Here is a 15,299-nt window from a genome sequence, read left to right as displayed (position 1 = left end):
GTGAGATGAGTGGGAGGAGGCTGCTGAAAATGACCGTGAACAGAATGATGATGTAATTAATTTAGATAAGGGGCACGAGAACTTACTTGTGGGGAAGTTAGTTATTTGCTTTGGGACTTAAATTTCAAGTGCTGGGGAGTGGGGATCCATTCCTGTGTAATTTTCACCAGTCTGAAATTCAAGACCGGATGTTAAAAGAGATCTTGGCTACAGGAGTGGACAGGATGCACATAAATGTCCATGGGACTGAGTTCAAGTGGGAAGAAGAGAGAGTGTGGGGATTCTTTTCAGAATTATTACCCTCATGTAAATTTAAAACGTGGGGAAAATATCAGTATTTTAGCAAATCCAAAGTTAGTGTCCAGTTTACTTTCAAATTGGAAACCCTGCCAAACTTCTAAGGAACCTGAGTTCTACAGAACAATTTTTAACTCATCAATTTCCATCTGAGTTAAAAATGAGCCCTGGCTGGTGTAGCTAAGAGGATTGAGCATGGGCCTGCAAACCAAAGGATCACCGGTTTGATTCCCAGTCGGGGCACATGCCTGGGTTGCGGGCCAGGTTCCCAGTTGGGGGAGCACAAGAGGCAACCACACATTGATGTTTCTCTCTCTCTTTCTCCTTCCCTTCCCTGCTCTCTAAAAATAAATAAAATCTTTTTCAAAAAATGGTTTCATGGTGCCTTTATTTCTAATAGCTGTATTTTGCAGGGGAAACAATGGCAGGTTTCACCCCAAGGCCCAAAGGCCGACTCTGCAGCACTGCCTGGCCACCTGGCCAGACATCTGAGCTTCAGTTTCACCATCTGTAAAACAAGGCTATGACCTACTCTAATTGCTTCACAGGACTTTGAAGATCAAATGACATATTGCATGTGAAAGTGCTGTACAAACTAAGAAGTTATTAGCATAAGAATATTAGCCTAACATATTGCCTGGCAGAGTAGAAAGAAAAGTATTCCTTAACTGATGGAGGTGCTCCACTAATTAGAAGGGAAGCAGCTTCAGTCCAGCATCTGTACTTCCCACACTGCCCGTCGCAGTGTCCACACGGCAACAGCTCATCACAAAGATGGAATAAACACCAACACCTTGGCCTAAGGTTTTGTATTATATTGTATCTTAGGACCTCTGGGCATCAGAGTGGGAGGAAAACCTGATGGAATATTCCTTTTTAGCATTTTTTTCCAAGCCCAGGTCTCAGGTTTGCTGTCTGTGGGTGTTGCGGGGTTCTGTTCATTGCACGAAGTTCTGAGAGACGCACAAGTGATTAGACCAGAGCCCAGATCCAGGGAGAAAGTTCTGTCTGGATTCAAGAGCCAGAGAAAAGTGAGTGCTTTCATGATCTCATCTGAGAAACCAAATTTCCTGCCTTACGAAAAGGATCCCGTTGGTCATTTTATACCTGCCCCACAAGGAACCCACATTTTCCAACATTCTTTTAAGCTAAGGGATGACAATGCAGCTCCATGGTGTCCCTTTTTAATTTCCTGTCTAGATAGGAAGGGACAGAATGCCTCTCCCAGCATTGTAGCGGGACACCTTGTGGCCTTTATGCCTAAGCTCACCTCCATTTAGGCCTCCAACGCGCAGGCTCTGCCTGCCTCCAGAGCAGGGGCCAGGTCCTCTCCTCAGCCCTTGAGCTCTCATTCCTTTTTGCAAAGCCCGTTTTTAAAAGTTATTTCATATAAGAAAACTGCCTAAGGTCACACAATGAGATTAACGTCTGCAGACTCCAAATTAGTCCTACATCATTATAGTCCAGGATAATGAATTAAGAATTTGGAACTAGAAGGCTTGGTTTCAAGTCCCAATCCACTGATTGAAAGTGTTAGTGTCATAAGTTTTTAATTTTTCTTTTTACAAGAACTTTCTCAAAGGACTGCAGAGGATTACATGAGATAATATACCTAAAAGCACCTTACAAATTGTTAAAGAACTAATTTACTTTTTCTGACCATTTTTAATACTGTCCTCAACAACAGTAGACTGTGTAAAGTATATACAAGGCTGGATGGAGCTGGTCACAGAAGAGACCTCAGCTACTGGCTGGCACAATTTCCAAGTGAGGCTCCCAAAGCCTAGTTCACATTCCTGCTGGGGCCCAAGGCCGATGGGAATTACTTTCCAGTCTACCAGCTAATATAATTCTGATAAAATGTTTATGAGAACCTAAGAACATTGCTTAACAATTTGGAAACCCGGCTCGCTGGGGCCCCTTCCCGTCTCCTGGCCTTTGCACGTGCCGTTCCTGTGACTGCTCTGCACTGGCCACTTCCTCGTCGCCCAGCAAACCTCGCTTCAAGTGCCGTTTCTTCCTCTGGGGAACCCTCCCTGACGCTCCAGGCACGTCTCACAAAGCAACTCCTAACTCTCCTTTACACCACCAGCCCGATTCTGATTATAACTATGTGAGTCCCCTCCATGTTATAATCAAAGCTCTGGGAGGGAAGGGACCCTGTCTGTCTGGATCCATCCATATCCCTCCTCCCTTGGATAAATCAATTCGATGTATTAAATGAGTGAATGAGGCCATAGCTTTGTGTTTCTTTAATCTTGTTAAGAGCTCTCGTGCACTAAAAATAAAAAGTATAAAGAAAACTATCCCTGACCAGTGTGGCTCACTTGGTTGGGCATCATCCTGCAAAGTTAAAGGTCGCTGGTTCAATTCCCAGTGAAGGAACTTGCCTGGGTTGGTCTCTGGTTGGGGCACATATGAGAGGCAACTGGTTGACATTTCTCTTTCACGCTGATATTTCTTGCCCTCTCCTTTCCATCCCCTTCCCCTCTCTCTAAAAATAAATGAATAAAAAAAAAACCCTAAGCACTGGCAGACAAGGTTCTGGATGAAGGAACGCTGCCTTTGGCAGTTTTCTCCAGTCGAAAGAATTACTGGATTTCATTAACCCATCACGATCTTTTTCAGAGATGTGGTAGTGGTCAAGGCTCGAGCTTGCTCTGAATTATTCACTTTATTCCAGTGGAGCTGCTCTTCTGGGAAGATCAGTTAGTCAACAAGGAAATCAGCACAACCTCCTGTGCAAGCAGACAACTGTCCTTTTTCTTCTATGTCAGGACCCAGAAGAGTTTTTAAGTATGAAACCTATCTTAGACAAGACCATAAAGAAGATAAAATTTGGACTGCCAGCCAAGATGGAGGCGTAGATGGACACACTGTGCCTCCTCTCACAATGAAAATTAAGGACAACAAAAATTTAGAAACAAAAAAACAACCAACAGACAGAAAATGGAATTGTATAGAAGTCCGACAACCATTCATCCTGACTGGTAAGAGGGGTGGAGTCGGTGGCCAGTGGAGAGGGGTAGCAGCAGGAGAAGGTGGCAGTTGGCAGCCCCGGGGCACGGGAGGCAATGAGCAAATCCAGTGAGGTGAGCGAGGTGGAACCAGCACCAGAAGGGCCCAGTTTGCTTGTGGGAAGTGGCAGAGGGGACTGAAATCTGAGAGAGAGCAGAGCAAATGCCATTGTTCCCTCTTTGACCCCACCCCACACACAGTGTCACAACCCAGTGACTGGGTCGACCTGCTGGGGTGAACACCTAAGGATCCACCCCTCACTATGTAACAGGCACAACCAGACCCCCCCCCCCAAAATGGCTCAAATGCAAGAACAAATCAAAGCCCTAGAGCCAATACTTTTAAGTGACCAAGAGATAGCCAACCTATCAGATGCACAGTTTAAAGCACTGGTGATTAGGATATTCACGGAATTGGTTGATTTTGGTCACAAATTAGATGAAAAAATAAAGACTACACTAAGTGAAATGGAAGAAAATGCATGGGGAACCAATAGTGGTAAAAAGAAAACTGGGACTCAGATCAATGGAGTGGACCAGAAGGAAGAAAAAACAGAAAAAAATGAGGAAAACCAGAATTCAAGAAAATGGGGAGAGGGTTAGGAACCACTAGGACATTTTTAAATGTTCCAACATCCGAATTATAGAGGTACCAGAAGGGGAAGAAGAAGAGCGACAAGTGGAAAACTTATTTGAACAAATAATAAAGGAGAACTTCCCTAACCTGGCAAAGGAAACAGACTTTCAGGGAGTACAGGAAGCTCAGAGAGTCCCAAACAAGTTGGATCCAAGGAGGAACACACCAAGGCACATCATAATTACATTACCCAAGATTAAAATGAAGGAGAGAATCCTGGAAGCAGCAAGAGATAAGGGGACAGTCACCTACAAAGGAGTGCCCATCAGACTGTCAGTGGATTTCTCAAAAGAGACCTTACAGGCAAGAAGGGGCTGGAAAGAGGTATTCCAAGTCATGAAATCCAAAGACCTACATCCAAGACTGCTCTATCCAGCAAAGCTTTCATTTAGAATGGAAGGGCAGATAAAGAGCTTCTCAGATAAGGTCGAGTTAAAGGAGTTCATCATCACTAAGCCCTTATTATATGAAATGTTAAAGGGACTTATCTAAGAAAAAGATAAAACATATGAACAGTAAAAAAAACAGCAAACTCACTGTTATGAACAACCACACCTAAAACAAAAGCAAACCAAGCAAACAACTAGAACAGGAACAGAACCACAGAAATGGAGATCACATGGAGGGTTAGCAACAGGGGAGTGGGAGGAGGAGAGAGGGGGAAGAGGTACAGAGAATAAGTAGCATAGATGGTGGGGAGAAAATAGACAGGGGGAGGGCAAGAATAGCATGGGAAATATAGAATCTAAAGAACTTATGACACATGGACCTGAACTAAAGGGAGGGAATGCGGGTGGGAGGGGGTGTGCAGGGTGGAGAGGAATGAAGGGGGGGAAATGGGACAACTGTAATAGCATAATAAAATATATTTAAAAAAAGAAGATGAAATTTCCCTATATCAACGTCACTTTTCCTCAATTGTTTCTATACAGCCTTCCCACAACTACTTGGGGATAAATTTAAATCAACGGTTAGGTTCATCTAGGAGAATTATCATTTTTACCTTATCCCAGCTTTGGGAGAAAAAGGTTTTGTTGCCCATAAATATGACTTCAGTCAATAGCTATCAAATCTGTATGTATTTATGTGTAGGAATGTATGGGGGATATACACCCTTCCCTGTCTTCTTCTAAGTATCATACTTGCTTACCCTCCTCACCCAGGCCCTACCCAGGTATTAGTGGATTTAAGCTGCCTTAAAAACACAAAAATGAGAAATAGGGCCAAACACAAAATGCACCGTCAGACTGAAGGAGCCTCCTCAAGTCAGATTCAACATCTGCGTAATAATAAACATTAGTATATAAAAACCAATCATTGCGAGAGACAGGGCATCTCGTGACCCTGAAGTGCTGCCTGGCTCCAATCTCCTGGGTAACAAACAGCCGGTTCAGACTGTAATCAGCAGACAAATGGTCAAAGTCAGAGTTTCCTCAAGGCCCACTATCATGACCTCACTTCGACCTGCTCAAATTTCACCGAGCTGGTTCATATTAGGGTGACTTCCAGGGTCTTCAGCCTCAGAGAGCCTTTCTTTTATTACCCTTAAATTACCTGTTAGTCATTTTGGGCTTTGGCAATTTCTGCAGGATGTAGGTTTCATTTCTTCCCTGTAAATGAAAAGGCAACCCATGAGGTTGTTAAACAAATTCTATTCAGTAGCTGGAAAAGTGCATTTCCTGTGGAATGACAGGAATTACATAGAAGCAAGCAATTTTATTTTCCTCAAATGTAGCAATAATTTTAATCTGTACATACATAAAACAAACAGTGCAATTATAAAACCTTGAAGGTGACATGCATACTTTAAGGTGCAGTTGGGATGGGGGAGGATGTTAGCATCTCCAATTCTCCTTACCACTTTTTTTTCTAGGTCCTTATGCAAAAGCACTGAGTCAGGAAACTTCATCTGGAATGCTGAAGTTAAAGGTGAACTTCCTGAAGTCTGCACGTCTGTCACAAACAGAACAGGAATGACATCCTAGAGCAGTCTGGTAGGGACTAGACTAATATGGCTGGGCTTTCAAGCTGGGAATGAATGAAATCAGGGATGCATTTTCTGAAAAACTAAAAGAGTTAATGTTTGTAACTGAGTGTCCTGTTTCTCTTTCATAGTTGCTACCGACGTGAGCCCTTCCACCGATCTTTGATTCGGTGTACTCTCTGAATAGATGCGGTTCAGTGGAGTTGTTTGTAACTAGGGGTGGTGAGATGCAGAAAGGAGGACCTGGGAAAATGGCTTCTTCCTTGACGTCTGAGTCCAAGCTCCTCGTCCACCGTTAGTTCTTATGGCCTTTGCTCTGCCACGGAAGCAGAGGTAGCTGGTGCGCCACGTCAGGTGTTGTCTTCGTTCACAGGCCCAGGAGTGCAGGTAAAGGCGGGTGATGGGGTCTGCCTTTGCTTCTTCCACAATACCTTTCTCAAGCTTTCCTGGCCTTGCAGTAGAACTTCTAGAACTAGAAAGTCAGTTCACTGGGTCCTTGACTCAGGCCAGGAGGAGACAAGATGTGGCAGAGTGACAAGACACAAAGGGAAAATATGGTACCAATTAGCCTCACAGCAGGATAGATTTACATTTGCACTGATGAAAATTCAAATTCCCAAAGTCAATCTAAAAAAGAGTAAGAAGATTTTCTTTGAGCACTAGTACTTCTCTGTAGAAGCCGCCTGTATACCTCCGGGAAGAGCTGCTCTCAGGTGAGATGGCCCCAGGACGCTCCGGGGCAGTGTGCTCTGGCTCGTCTGGACAGCTCTTTCTGGCCGCTGGCGTTTTCATGTGAACCCAAAGGAAATCCACAAATGGTGTCACAGTTATTAAAATAATGAAACATTACTAGCCAAATGTAACTGCAATTCAATCAATGTTATATTTCACACACAAGTATAGAAAAATCAAGGGTATAATAATAAAGCCATAAAATTAAACAGACGGAAATAAATTTCTACAAGAAATCAAATATATTTACAGTGAGATTTAAAGGGAAAAATAAGCTACTTGGATCATAAATTTAATTTTATTTTAAATAACTTTAGCTACCTCAGCTGTTAATACAATAAAAGCAGAAAGAACAGGCTGCTTTTTTTCCCAGATTTAATCAGAAAATTGTATCTACAATAATTGACAGAACTTGCTTCTTGTCCTTCACCCATCTCATCAAAAATTATTGCATTTTCCCCAAACTGTATTTTTTGGATTCCTCTGTGAATACACTCATTTCATTCTCGTTCCTGGAGGCATCTTGGTTTAAATCCATCTTTTAAAAAAGGAGAAGGGGTAGATATGTGGAGGCAAAATATTCTCTTGAAGCCAACAGAGACAGTCTTGCTAGAAGAAGCTGATTGTACGCATAAGCTGCCTGGGGTCAGGAAGGGCTGTTGATTCAGAGACACGGTGGCCTCCGTGCCTTCTTCCTCGGCAGGGTCGGAGTGGAGCCAGCGGAGGCGGAACCTTGTCTTCCCCTCAGAACTTGTGGTTTTGGTTCTCCTCCAAAGGCCTTCATCCAGATAAGAAGCCAATGACTGATTACAAAAATAAGAATAATTAAATTTGGCTCAAGAAATAGATTGTCCAACTGTTCTGCCTTGTTATTTTTCAATACCCAAGGCCTCACAAAGAAACAAAACATTTCTCAATCTCCCAAGAAAAGTGAACTCCTTTTTTTTTTTGCTCCAAATGCTACGACCTGAAGAATGGCTGCAGATTGAGATATCAAAAATCTCAGAAAAATATATAATATATTTGTATATCTCTGTATGTCTATTATTTAAATTTCACATTCCGTTAAAAGTGGTTATTCAGTCAGTAGCTGCTGAAGGAGGCTCTTCTGCTGGGCCTGGGGGGTCTGTGGTCCTGCCGTGGGCTTTTGAGTTCCCAGTGGACCAGGCTGGTTCAGGTAAGGGTCCCCGCCTACCAGATTCACTGTACACTGGACGTCAGCAAACACCTGAACCTGTTGCACCTGCTGGAACACAAATAAAAGATGTGTTTAGACGGAAGGACCTGCCCCCCCGGCTTATGAGTGGGTACTACTTGAAGTGGAAACTCACTAGAGCATTCCTCTAGTCTGTAGTCACCACAGAGAAGAACTCTTCTGTCTTCTTGTCCTACAAAAAGAAAATTGCTGCACTCATTTTGCTCAGGGTTCTGGAAAGTTCACACTTTAAAAATAAAATAAAAATCGGAATGGTCAAACCTCCTACAGGGTTGCCATCAATACTGAAAGTGAGCATTGTTGCTAATATTGCCAAGATTAGGAAAAGCCCAGTTTAGGAGTCTGGGTATCCAGTGGTGGATTTAAAAAAAAAACAAACAAATCACACATGTTATTTGGAAAACTGGTTTCAAAGCATTCTATAGATGACTTTAATAGGATAGAAAATATGACGTTAGAACATTAAGGGCTTTAACCAAGCATTAGCAAAGTAAAACCACCACAACTCAGTACCAGGACATCAGCATCACTAAAGTTAACGTCCAGAAGGTTTGCATAGTATCTTAATGTACTATTACATAGCTTCTTTATATGCTGCCTTTAGAATCACAGCAAAACATCAGCAGAACAATTTTATATTTAACTTCTTTTCCCTGATAGACAATCCGTTTAAACACAGGAGCTAAAAATAACAGCAAACTACTAGCTGCGAACAGTGTGAATTTTCCCTTTAACTAATTTCAGTAATAATACAACTGTTCCTTTAAGAGGTCTGCGGTTGCACAGTTCCAGCAGTTTCTACTGGGAAAACAAAACCAGAAGTTAGTCTTCACCAATCAGTCTTATTAAGAAGTTGTTTGTGCAACTGATGAAGGCCACTATCACACTTGTGAACGTTCTAGACCAAGAATGGAGATGCCTCCTCAGTCACCTCAGTACATCTAACTAAGTGTCTCAAGTTTCTGGCAAACTGTGACTTGTGTTTAGTAGGTTCCTAGAGTATTTTAGATTAGTGATGCAGTTTTTGGCCATTCTTCATTAATTCACTCCAACTACACTCAGCTTTTCTGAAAACAATTTTTTTTTTATCCTAATTGAATAAAAGTTGTTTTCCATCAACCTTCTCTGGCCAAATGTCAAGTGTCCTGATGCTCCAACTGCATGTCCAGCCCCTGGTCCTCTCCATCCGGTCTGCTCTCTCTCAGCTAAAGCAGGCGCCCTGAGCTTTTTCATTGCCTGAGGAATTAAATCTCTACTCGGATTAGCACCATTTCTCTGCTCGGCCTTCCTCTCGTTACCCTCCTCTTTCCCGTTTCCAAAGTCTCCTTCTTGCCTCCATGTGCTCCCACTTGTTTTCCCTGGGGCTCTTCCTTGTGCACCCAGTACATACCAGCTCTGTGTTCTCCTCCACCTCCGTTCTCCTGACTCCTCACTCCCACTTTCCCTCCAGAGCTCCCGCTGGCCTCCTCTCTCCGAGTCACGTGTCCTCTCCGGGCCTCCTCTTCTCTGTTCTGTGGTTCGTTCCCATTCGCTCACTGACAGATGAGCCTCCTCCTCCTCCCGGCGCCCCAGACACAGATTGCCCCCAGCCCCACCCTAGTCCCCTCCTTGTTCTTTTTCTCCTGTTCTGTACCCCTGTCTCTACACGTCTTCGTAACTCAGTCCCCAAGGTCTGTTTGACAGAAACAAAAACACTGGAGCAGAGACAGATTTCATGATGGGTTACAACAGACAGAAGATTCTGCCACTAAAATGTACAATAAGCACAAACTACACTTTTAGGCACTGATTTTTAAAAACAACATAAAAATTTCATGTTTATATATTTCAACATATGAAATACTGGGGCAGAGCAAAAGATGTTTCAGTCCCCAAACACTTAAAAATGTTCTAGATAAAGGCATGAAGAAACAAACTAGAGAGAAAATTCTGCTTCTTTAAAAAATAATGCTTTATTGAAAGTCTGTATTGAAATTTTAAAGAAATTGAAAAGATTAAACCAAACTTTAAGAAGTACACATTTCAGCCATTTTGAACTTTAAAAACGAGGCCCCTTAGACCAGACCTCAAAGGACTTCTAATACCGCTACACATTCGGAGACAGGCAAAGCGAGATGCAAAAGCAGCTTCCGATTTGCCAGTGAGGAGGGTGGTGTGAGAGCTGAATCCCAACCTCTTAAGATTTTCCAGCATAGAAATGAAGATCTCAAGGAGGGTTAGCAACAGGGGAGTGGGAGGAGGAGATGGGGGGAGAAGGTACAGAAAATAAGTAGCATAGACAGTAGATAGAAAATAGATGGGGGGGGCAAGAATAGCATGGGAAATATAGAACCTAAAGGACTTGGGACACATCAACATAAACTAAAGGGGGGTAATGGTGGGGATGGGGGGGCAGGGTGGAGGGGAATGAAGGGGGGAATAGAACAACTGTAACAGCATAATCAATTTTAAAAAATAAATTAAAAAAAAATCTGAAAAAAAAAAAAAAAAGATTTTCCAGCTTAGTTTTTACTTCAAGTTAAATACTGTCTCAAGGCTCAGGAAATTTATTGGTTATTTTGTTTTAACTAACTTGTTGAGCTGCCCAGTATATCTATCTGTAAGTGTGAGACTTTAAAAAAAACTTCTAGTACCCTGGCTGGTGTGGCTCAGTGGACTGAGTGTTGGCCTGCGAACCAGAATGTTGCTGGTTCGACTCCCGGTCAGAGCACATGCCGGGGTTGCAGGCCAGGCCTCTGGTTGAGGGGGGTGCAAGAGGCAACTGATCCATGGATCGATGTATCTCTCCCACAGCAATGTCTTTCTCCCTCTCCTGCTCTCTAAAAATAAATAAAAATCTTTTTAAAAAGATTTTTATTTATTTATTTATTTATTTGAGAGAGGGGAAGGGAAGGAGAAAGAAAGGGAGAGAACCATCAATGTGTGGTTGCCTCTCACATGCCCCCCACTGGGGACCTGGCCTGCAATCCAGGCATGTACCCTAGACTGGGTATCAAACCAGTGACCTTTGGTTCACAGGCCCGCACTCAATCCACTGAGCTACACCAGCCAGGGCTAAATAAAAATCTTAAAAACAAAAAACCTCCTAGTGAATGAAGACTTCATCTTCCCCACCACAAAATCCCCTCTCTGCAGCCCCTCTGCAGCCCTGCAGGCCCAGATCCCATTCCCTAAGGCACACACTAGGGACACGACCTCCCAACGCATCTTCCTCCTCCAGAGCTGGCTGCCCAGCGCTTCTCCTTCCCCTCCTCCCGCCTCCAGACGAAGACTAATCTGGCGCTCTGAGCACTGTTCGCTTTCAGGAATGAAGCTTCATTGGAAGGACTGAATCTGAATCCCTATGTTTAGCATTCAAGCCCCCTGGAAGTTTATCCCAATCTACTTTACCAATTTTAATTCCTATGAATTCTTCTCACAAGCCCTTTCTTTACCTTTCTTCAGTGAATTTGGTCTCCCAGGACTATGCTAAGATATCACTGTTTCCCCTTCTCTGTGCCCCCTACTTCCAATCCCTAGACTTTCAAGTTTACCCCCACCCCAGCCTCCAACAACCAACCAGAATACCTTTCTCCCGCACTTGGCCTTGCTGACTACCCCTCAAGGCCCAGTTCAGTTCTGTCTCCTGTGTAAGTGTTCCTCTAACCATCTCAGCAATTTCTTCTGCCTAACACATATGGCTCCTTTCACTTGTAACAAAAACCTGAGTTTGCCTGTTTGATTAAGTGACAATTTACATGCATACGTCTGTGTGTTTCAACCCTCACAGGCCCTTAGCGGAACAGCAGAAAGAGCAGGGACTCTGGCTCTAGAAAGACCTGGGTTTGGACCGCAGCCCCGCCACTCCCTAGCTCTGTGAATCGTGCATACGGTTAAATCCCCTCAGGTTCTGTTGCTTGTCTGTGAAGGAAAGGAATACTGCCTCCTTCACCGAGTCGTCCCCGGGCTTACATGATATAAAGCACAGTCCCTGGCAAATCTTACAAGCATTTCAAACCCTAACTCCTCTTCCTCGCTTCTTCACACAGTTCACCTGAAGGGCAAACATGTCTCCTGTTCTTTTGTATCACCACCTTAGCATAATGCTGGTATTTAAAAAAAAATTAAAACTATTTCTTAAGAGACTAAAGCCTACACCAAAGTTACTGAAGTGAATTAAAACCTCCGACATTTCTAAATTTAGGTTAATATGAGGAAGTGGCCACCCAAGCTTTTGATATCACTTTAAAACAAACTTCTAAAAGGAGGAAGAGCTCATAGCAGACATTTTGTTTTATTTGAATTTACTGAGATCTTTCGAGGTGTTGTGGTTACACATGAATTTGAGCACTATGTTTACTTGCAAAATAATTAGTGGCCATGTTAAATTAGATCTTCTGAAAGCTTATCTCATTTAACCCTCTCAACAGCCCCACAAGCAGGCACTCCGTTAGTTCTGGTGGCCACATGGCTGCGCGGCAAAGCTCCCTGACCCGCCCGAGAGGACACAGCCAGGACGGGCAGAGCCAGGACTCACTCCCGGGTCTGGCTCCCAAGGTCAGGCTCTTAACCACGAGGCTGCACAAAGCGTCCCGTGTCTCCAGAGTGCACTCGACAGCTCTGGGCCTAGAACCTTCTTACTGACCTGGGTTCCATCTGCTTCTGTTTTGAGAAGGTCAGTAGATGAAAGCTGGTTGCAGTAGAGGCCTGTGTGTCTCAGTGCTGAATCGTTTATCTATTAAAGATAAGTACAAGACCAAATTATAAGCTAGTTGTTTAAGAGCTAATTCTTCAATGAAAAACAACCTCACTGACAGAAAAGTCACAGAAGGACAACAGAAATAAAAGGTTAACAACTGACTATGCTGTTAGAAGTCAGGAGGGCGGTTCCCTTTGTAGGGGCTGAGGAGAACGTCTGGGTGCTGGTAATTATATAGGTCTGTTCGGTTTGTAACAATGTATCTAGCGGCACACTTCTGTATATTCTTATATATGAGACTTCAACAAGTTAATTCACACACACACAAGTTAATTAGCAAAAGACTTCTACTTCCAGTCGAGATTCAGCAACAGGGATCAGATTTATCCTCTGCTTGAATCAACTAAAAATTGGACAAAACATGAAATGAAGGTACTCAAGACGCTGGACAGAGGCAATAATGGAAAGTTATCCCTAAGTGTTGGGAAAGAACTGAGGTGAGTGCTCCGATTGCCCCAGCCTACTGGCCAGAGGGAAGTTCCAGGTTGTAGCGTGGGGACAGGGAGCCCGGGCAGAGCCTGGCAGGCGTGCTGAGCTGAGGAGATGCCGCTGGCAGTCCCAGACGGCCGCAGTGGCTGGAACTCTCAGGGCTGGAACTCACAGGGCAGAGGATCGGCTGGAAGAGACCGACGCGGAGGGAGGGGCAGAAGATCTGCAGGTCCCTCGAGGCTACAGCTCAGTGCCGATCAGCTGATGGAGTCGGGGAGCTGCCCAAAGCAGAGAGAGAGTCGCCTGAAAAGAGTTACATGGAATAATTCCCAAAGTTCACACAAAGATGGGAGTAGGTCTTGATCTCACCAGCCAGAGTGGAAAAAAGCACCGTAATTCACGTAGTATGAAGGAGCATGCTAGAAAGGTTCTGCCTGTGCAGTGGGGTACAGCTGGCCCTGTAATACACGCTGCTCTGTTCCCACGAAAGAAAAAAGTAAGACCTGAAAGGACTGAATTGTTTTCAAATCACTTAACCACTTCCCAGAACAAAGCTCAAGAATAATTATAGGAATATCAACAAGGTAAAACCCCTATGTCTAGCATCCAATAAAACATATCAGGCATGCCAAGTAGCAGAAATATATGATGCATAATGAAAAGTCAATCAATTGAAGCCAACACCAAAAAGATGCAGATGAGGGAACTGATAGGTAAGAATATCAAGACAGTTGTTATAATCACCACATTCGACATGTTCGAGAAGAGAGAGGAAAGACTGAACGTGTTAGAGATGTGGGAGACATAAAACAGGTCCGGACTGAACTTCTAGAGGCAAAAATAGCAATGTCTGAGATGAAAAGTACATCGGGTAAAATGAAAAGGTCAGACATTGCAAAAGAAAAGATCAATGTGCCTGACCATCCGAAATGAGACACAGTGGGGAAGAAGGCGGACCTCACACCGTGCCCCACACCCCGGCCCAGGCCATCGGTGAGCCGTGGGACAACCTCAGGGGGCCCACGACACGTGCAGCTAGATTCTCCGAAGGAGGGGAGGGGCTGGTGACAGGACAAATATTTGAAGAATGGTGACTGATGTCTTTCCATCAAAGACTGATGTCTTTGATGAAAATTATACATCCATAAATCAAGAAGTTGGACTTCACTGAAGTCCAACCATGCACAAAAATCATGAATAAAATCACATTAAAGCATATTATAATCAAATTGCTTAAAACCAGTGGTAAAGTCAATAACCTTAAAAGCAGCCCGGGAGGGGAAAAATCAATCCTGTGCAGAGGGACAAAGACTAAATGACGCAGATGTCACATCATAAACGCTGCAGTATTTAAAGTACGTTCAAGTACTAAGAGCTAAAACTGCCCATGTGGAACGTAGAGAGAATTTTCAAAGATGAAGGTGAAACAAAAAGCTTTTTCATACATACAGAAGCTGAGAGAATCCATTGCCTGCAGACCTAAAGCGTAACCACTGCCAGAGAAAGACTTTCAGGCACAAGGAAGATGATACCAGATGGCAGTGCGGATCTACACGAAGGAGTGAAGAACACTGGAGCTAACTACATGGGCAAATACAAAACACTTCTTATTTACTTCTCTAGAAAATATAATTGACGGTTTAAAGGAAAAAGCAGTGACAATTATCTTGTCAGATAGGGAGACAATACCGGATTTTGCCATGTGTAGTGCACCCCAGGTACAATGTGCACCCATGGTTTGGTGCTCATTACACATGGAGTTACACCCATGGCATGTAATCCTTATACCCACGTATAATGCACATCTTTATTTTTCCCTCAAAAATCTGGGCAAAAAAGTGCGCGTTACACACGGCAAAATACGGTGTGTACAGTGACAACGGCACAGGAGGGAGATGAACTGCTGTGCAGGTTTTGTGTTGTATGTGAGGTGACACAGTGTCACATGAAAGCAGACGATGATCCGGTAAAGATGTACATACACTATAAACGCTAAAGCAACAGTAAAATTTAAAAACATTTATATATGTTTGTAACTATAAACATATATATATTTAAAAATATATATATACACACACACATATATATAGAGCCAACAAAGGAGATAAAATGAATTTAAATATTCAGTTAAACAAAAAAAAAAAGGCAAGAAATGGGACCAAAAGAAAAAAAGACATTTACATCCAACCACATCAATAATCACATTAAATGTAAATGGGCTAACCACTTGACTGAAAAGGCAGAGAATG

General features: G+C 43.3%; 1 protein-coding gene across 7 annotated transcripts in view; it reads right to left on the bottom strand.

The window, feature by feature from the left end:
- Positions 1 to 5,652: 5,652 nt before the first annotated feature.
- NCOA1 (nuclear receptor coactivator 1) overlaps positions 5,653 to 15,299 on the bottom strand; it is a 212,313-nt gene continuing 202,666 nt past the window's right edge. For 4 of the 7 annotated variants that reach the window (XM_037146740.2, XM_037146739.2, XM_037146741.2 and 1 more), the window contains 2 exons: positions 12,508 to 12,597; positions 5,653 to 7,913 (listed from right to left, as the gene is read on the bottom strand). In XM_037146740.2, coding sequence (XP_037002635.2) covers positions 7,743 to 7,913; positions 12,508 to 12,597 — 261 coding nt within the window. In that variant the 3' untranslated portion in view covers positions 5,653 to 7,742. Of the gene's footprint in view, positions 7,914 to 7,998; positions 8,056 to 12,507; positions 12,598 to 15,299 lie in introns of all 7 variants that reach the window. The other 3 variants (XM_037146745.2, XM_037146743.2, XM_037146742.2) reach the window with 3 other exon arrangements.

The sequence above is a fragment of the Artibeus jamaicensis genome, unplaced genomic scaffold (assembly GCF_021234435.1).
Source record: "Artibeus jamaicensis isolate MK-2021 breed Jamaican fruit bat unplaced genomic scaffold, CSHL_Jam_final contig_465, whole genome shotgun sequence".
NCBI lineage: Eukaryota > Metazoa > Chordata > Mammalia > Chiroptera > Phyllostomidae > Artibeus > Artibeus jamaicensis.
This window is presented reverse-complemented; position numbering and strand designations above follow the sequence as displayed.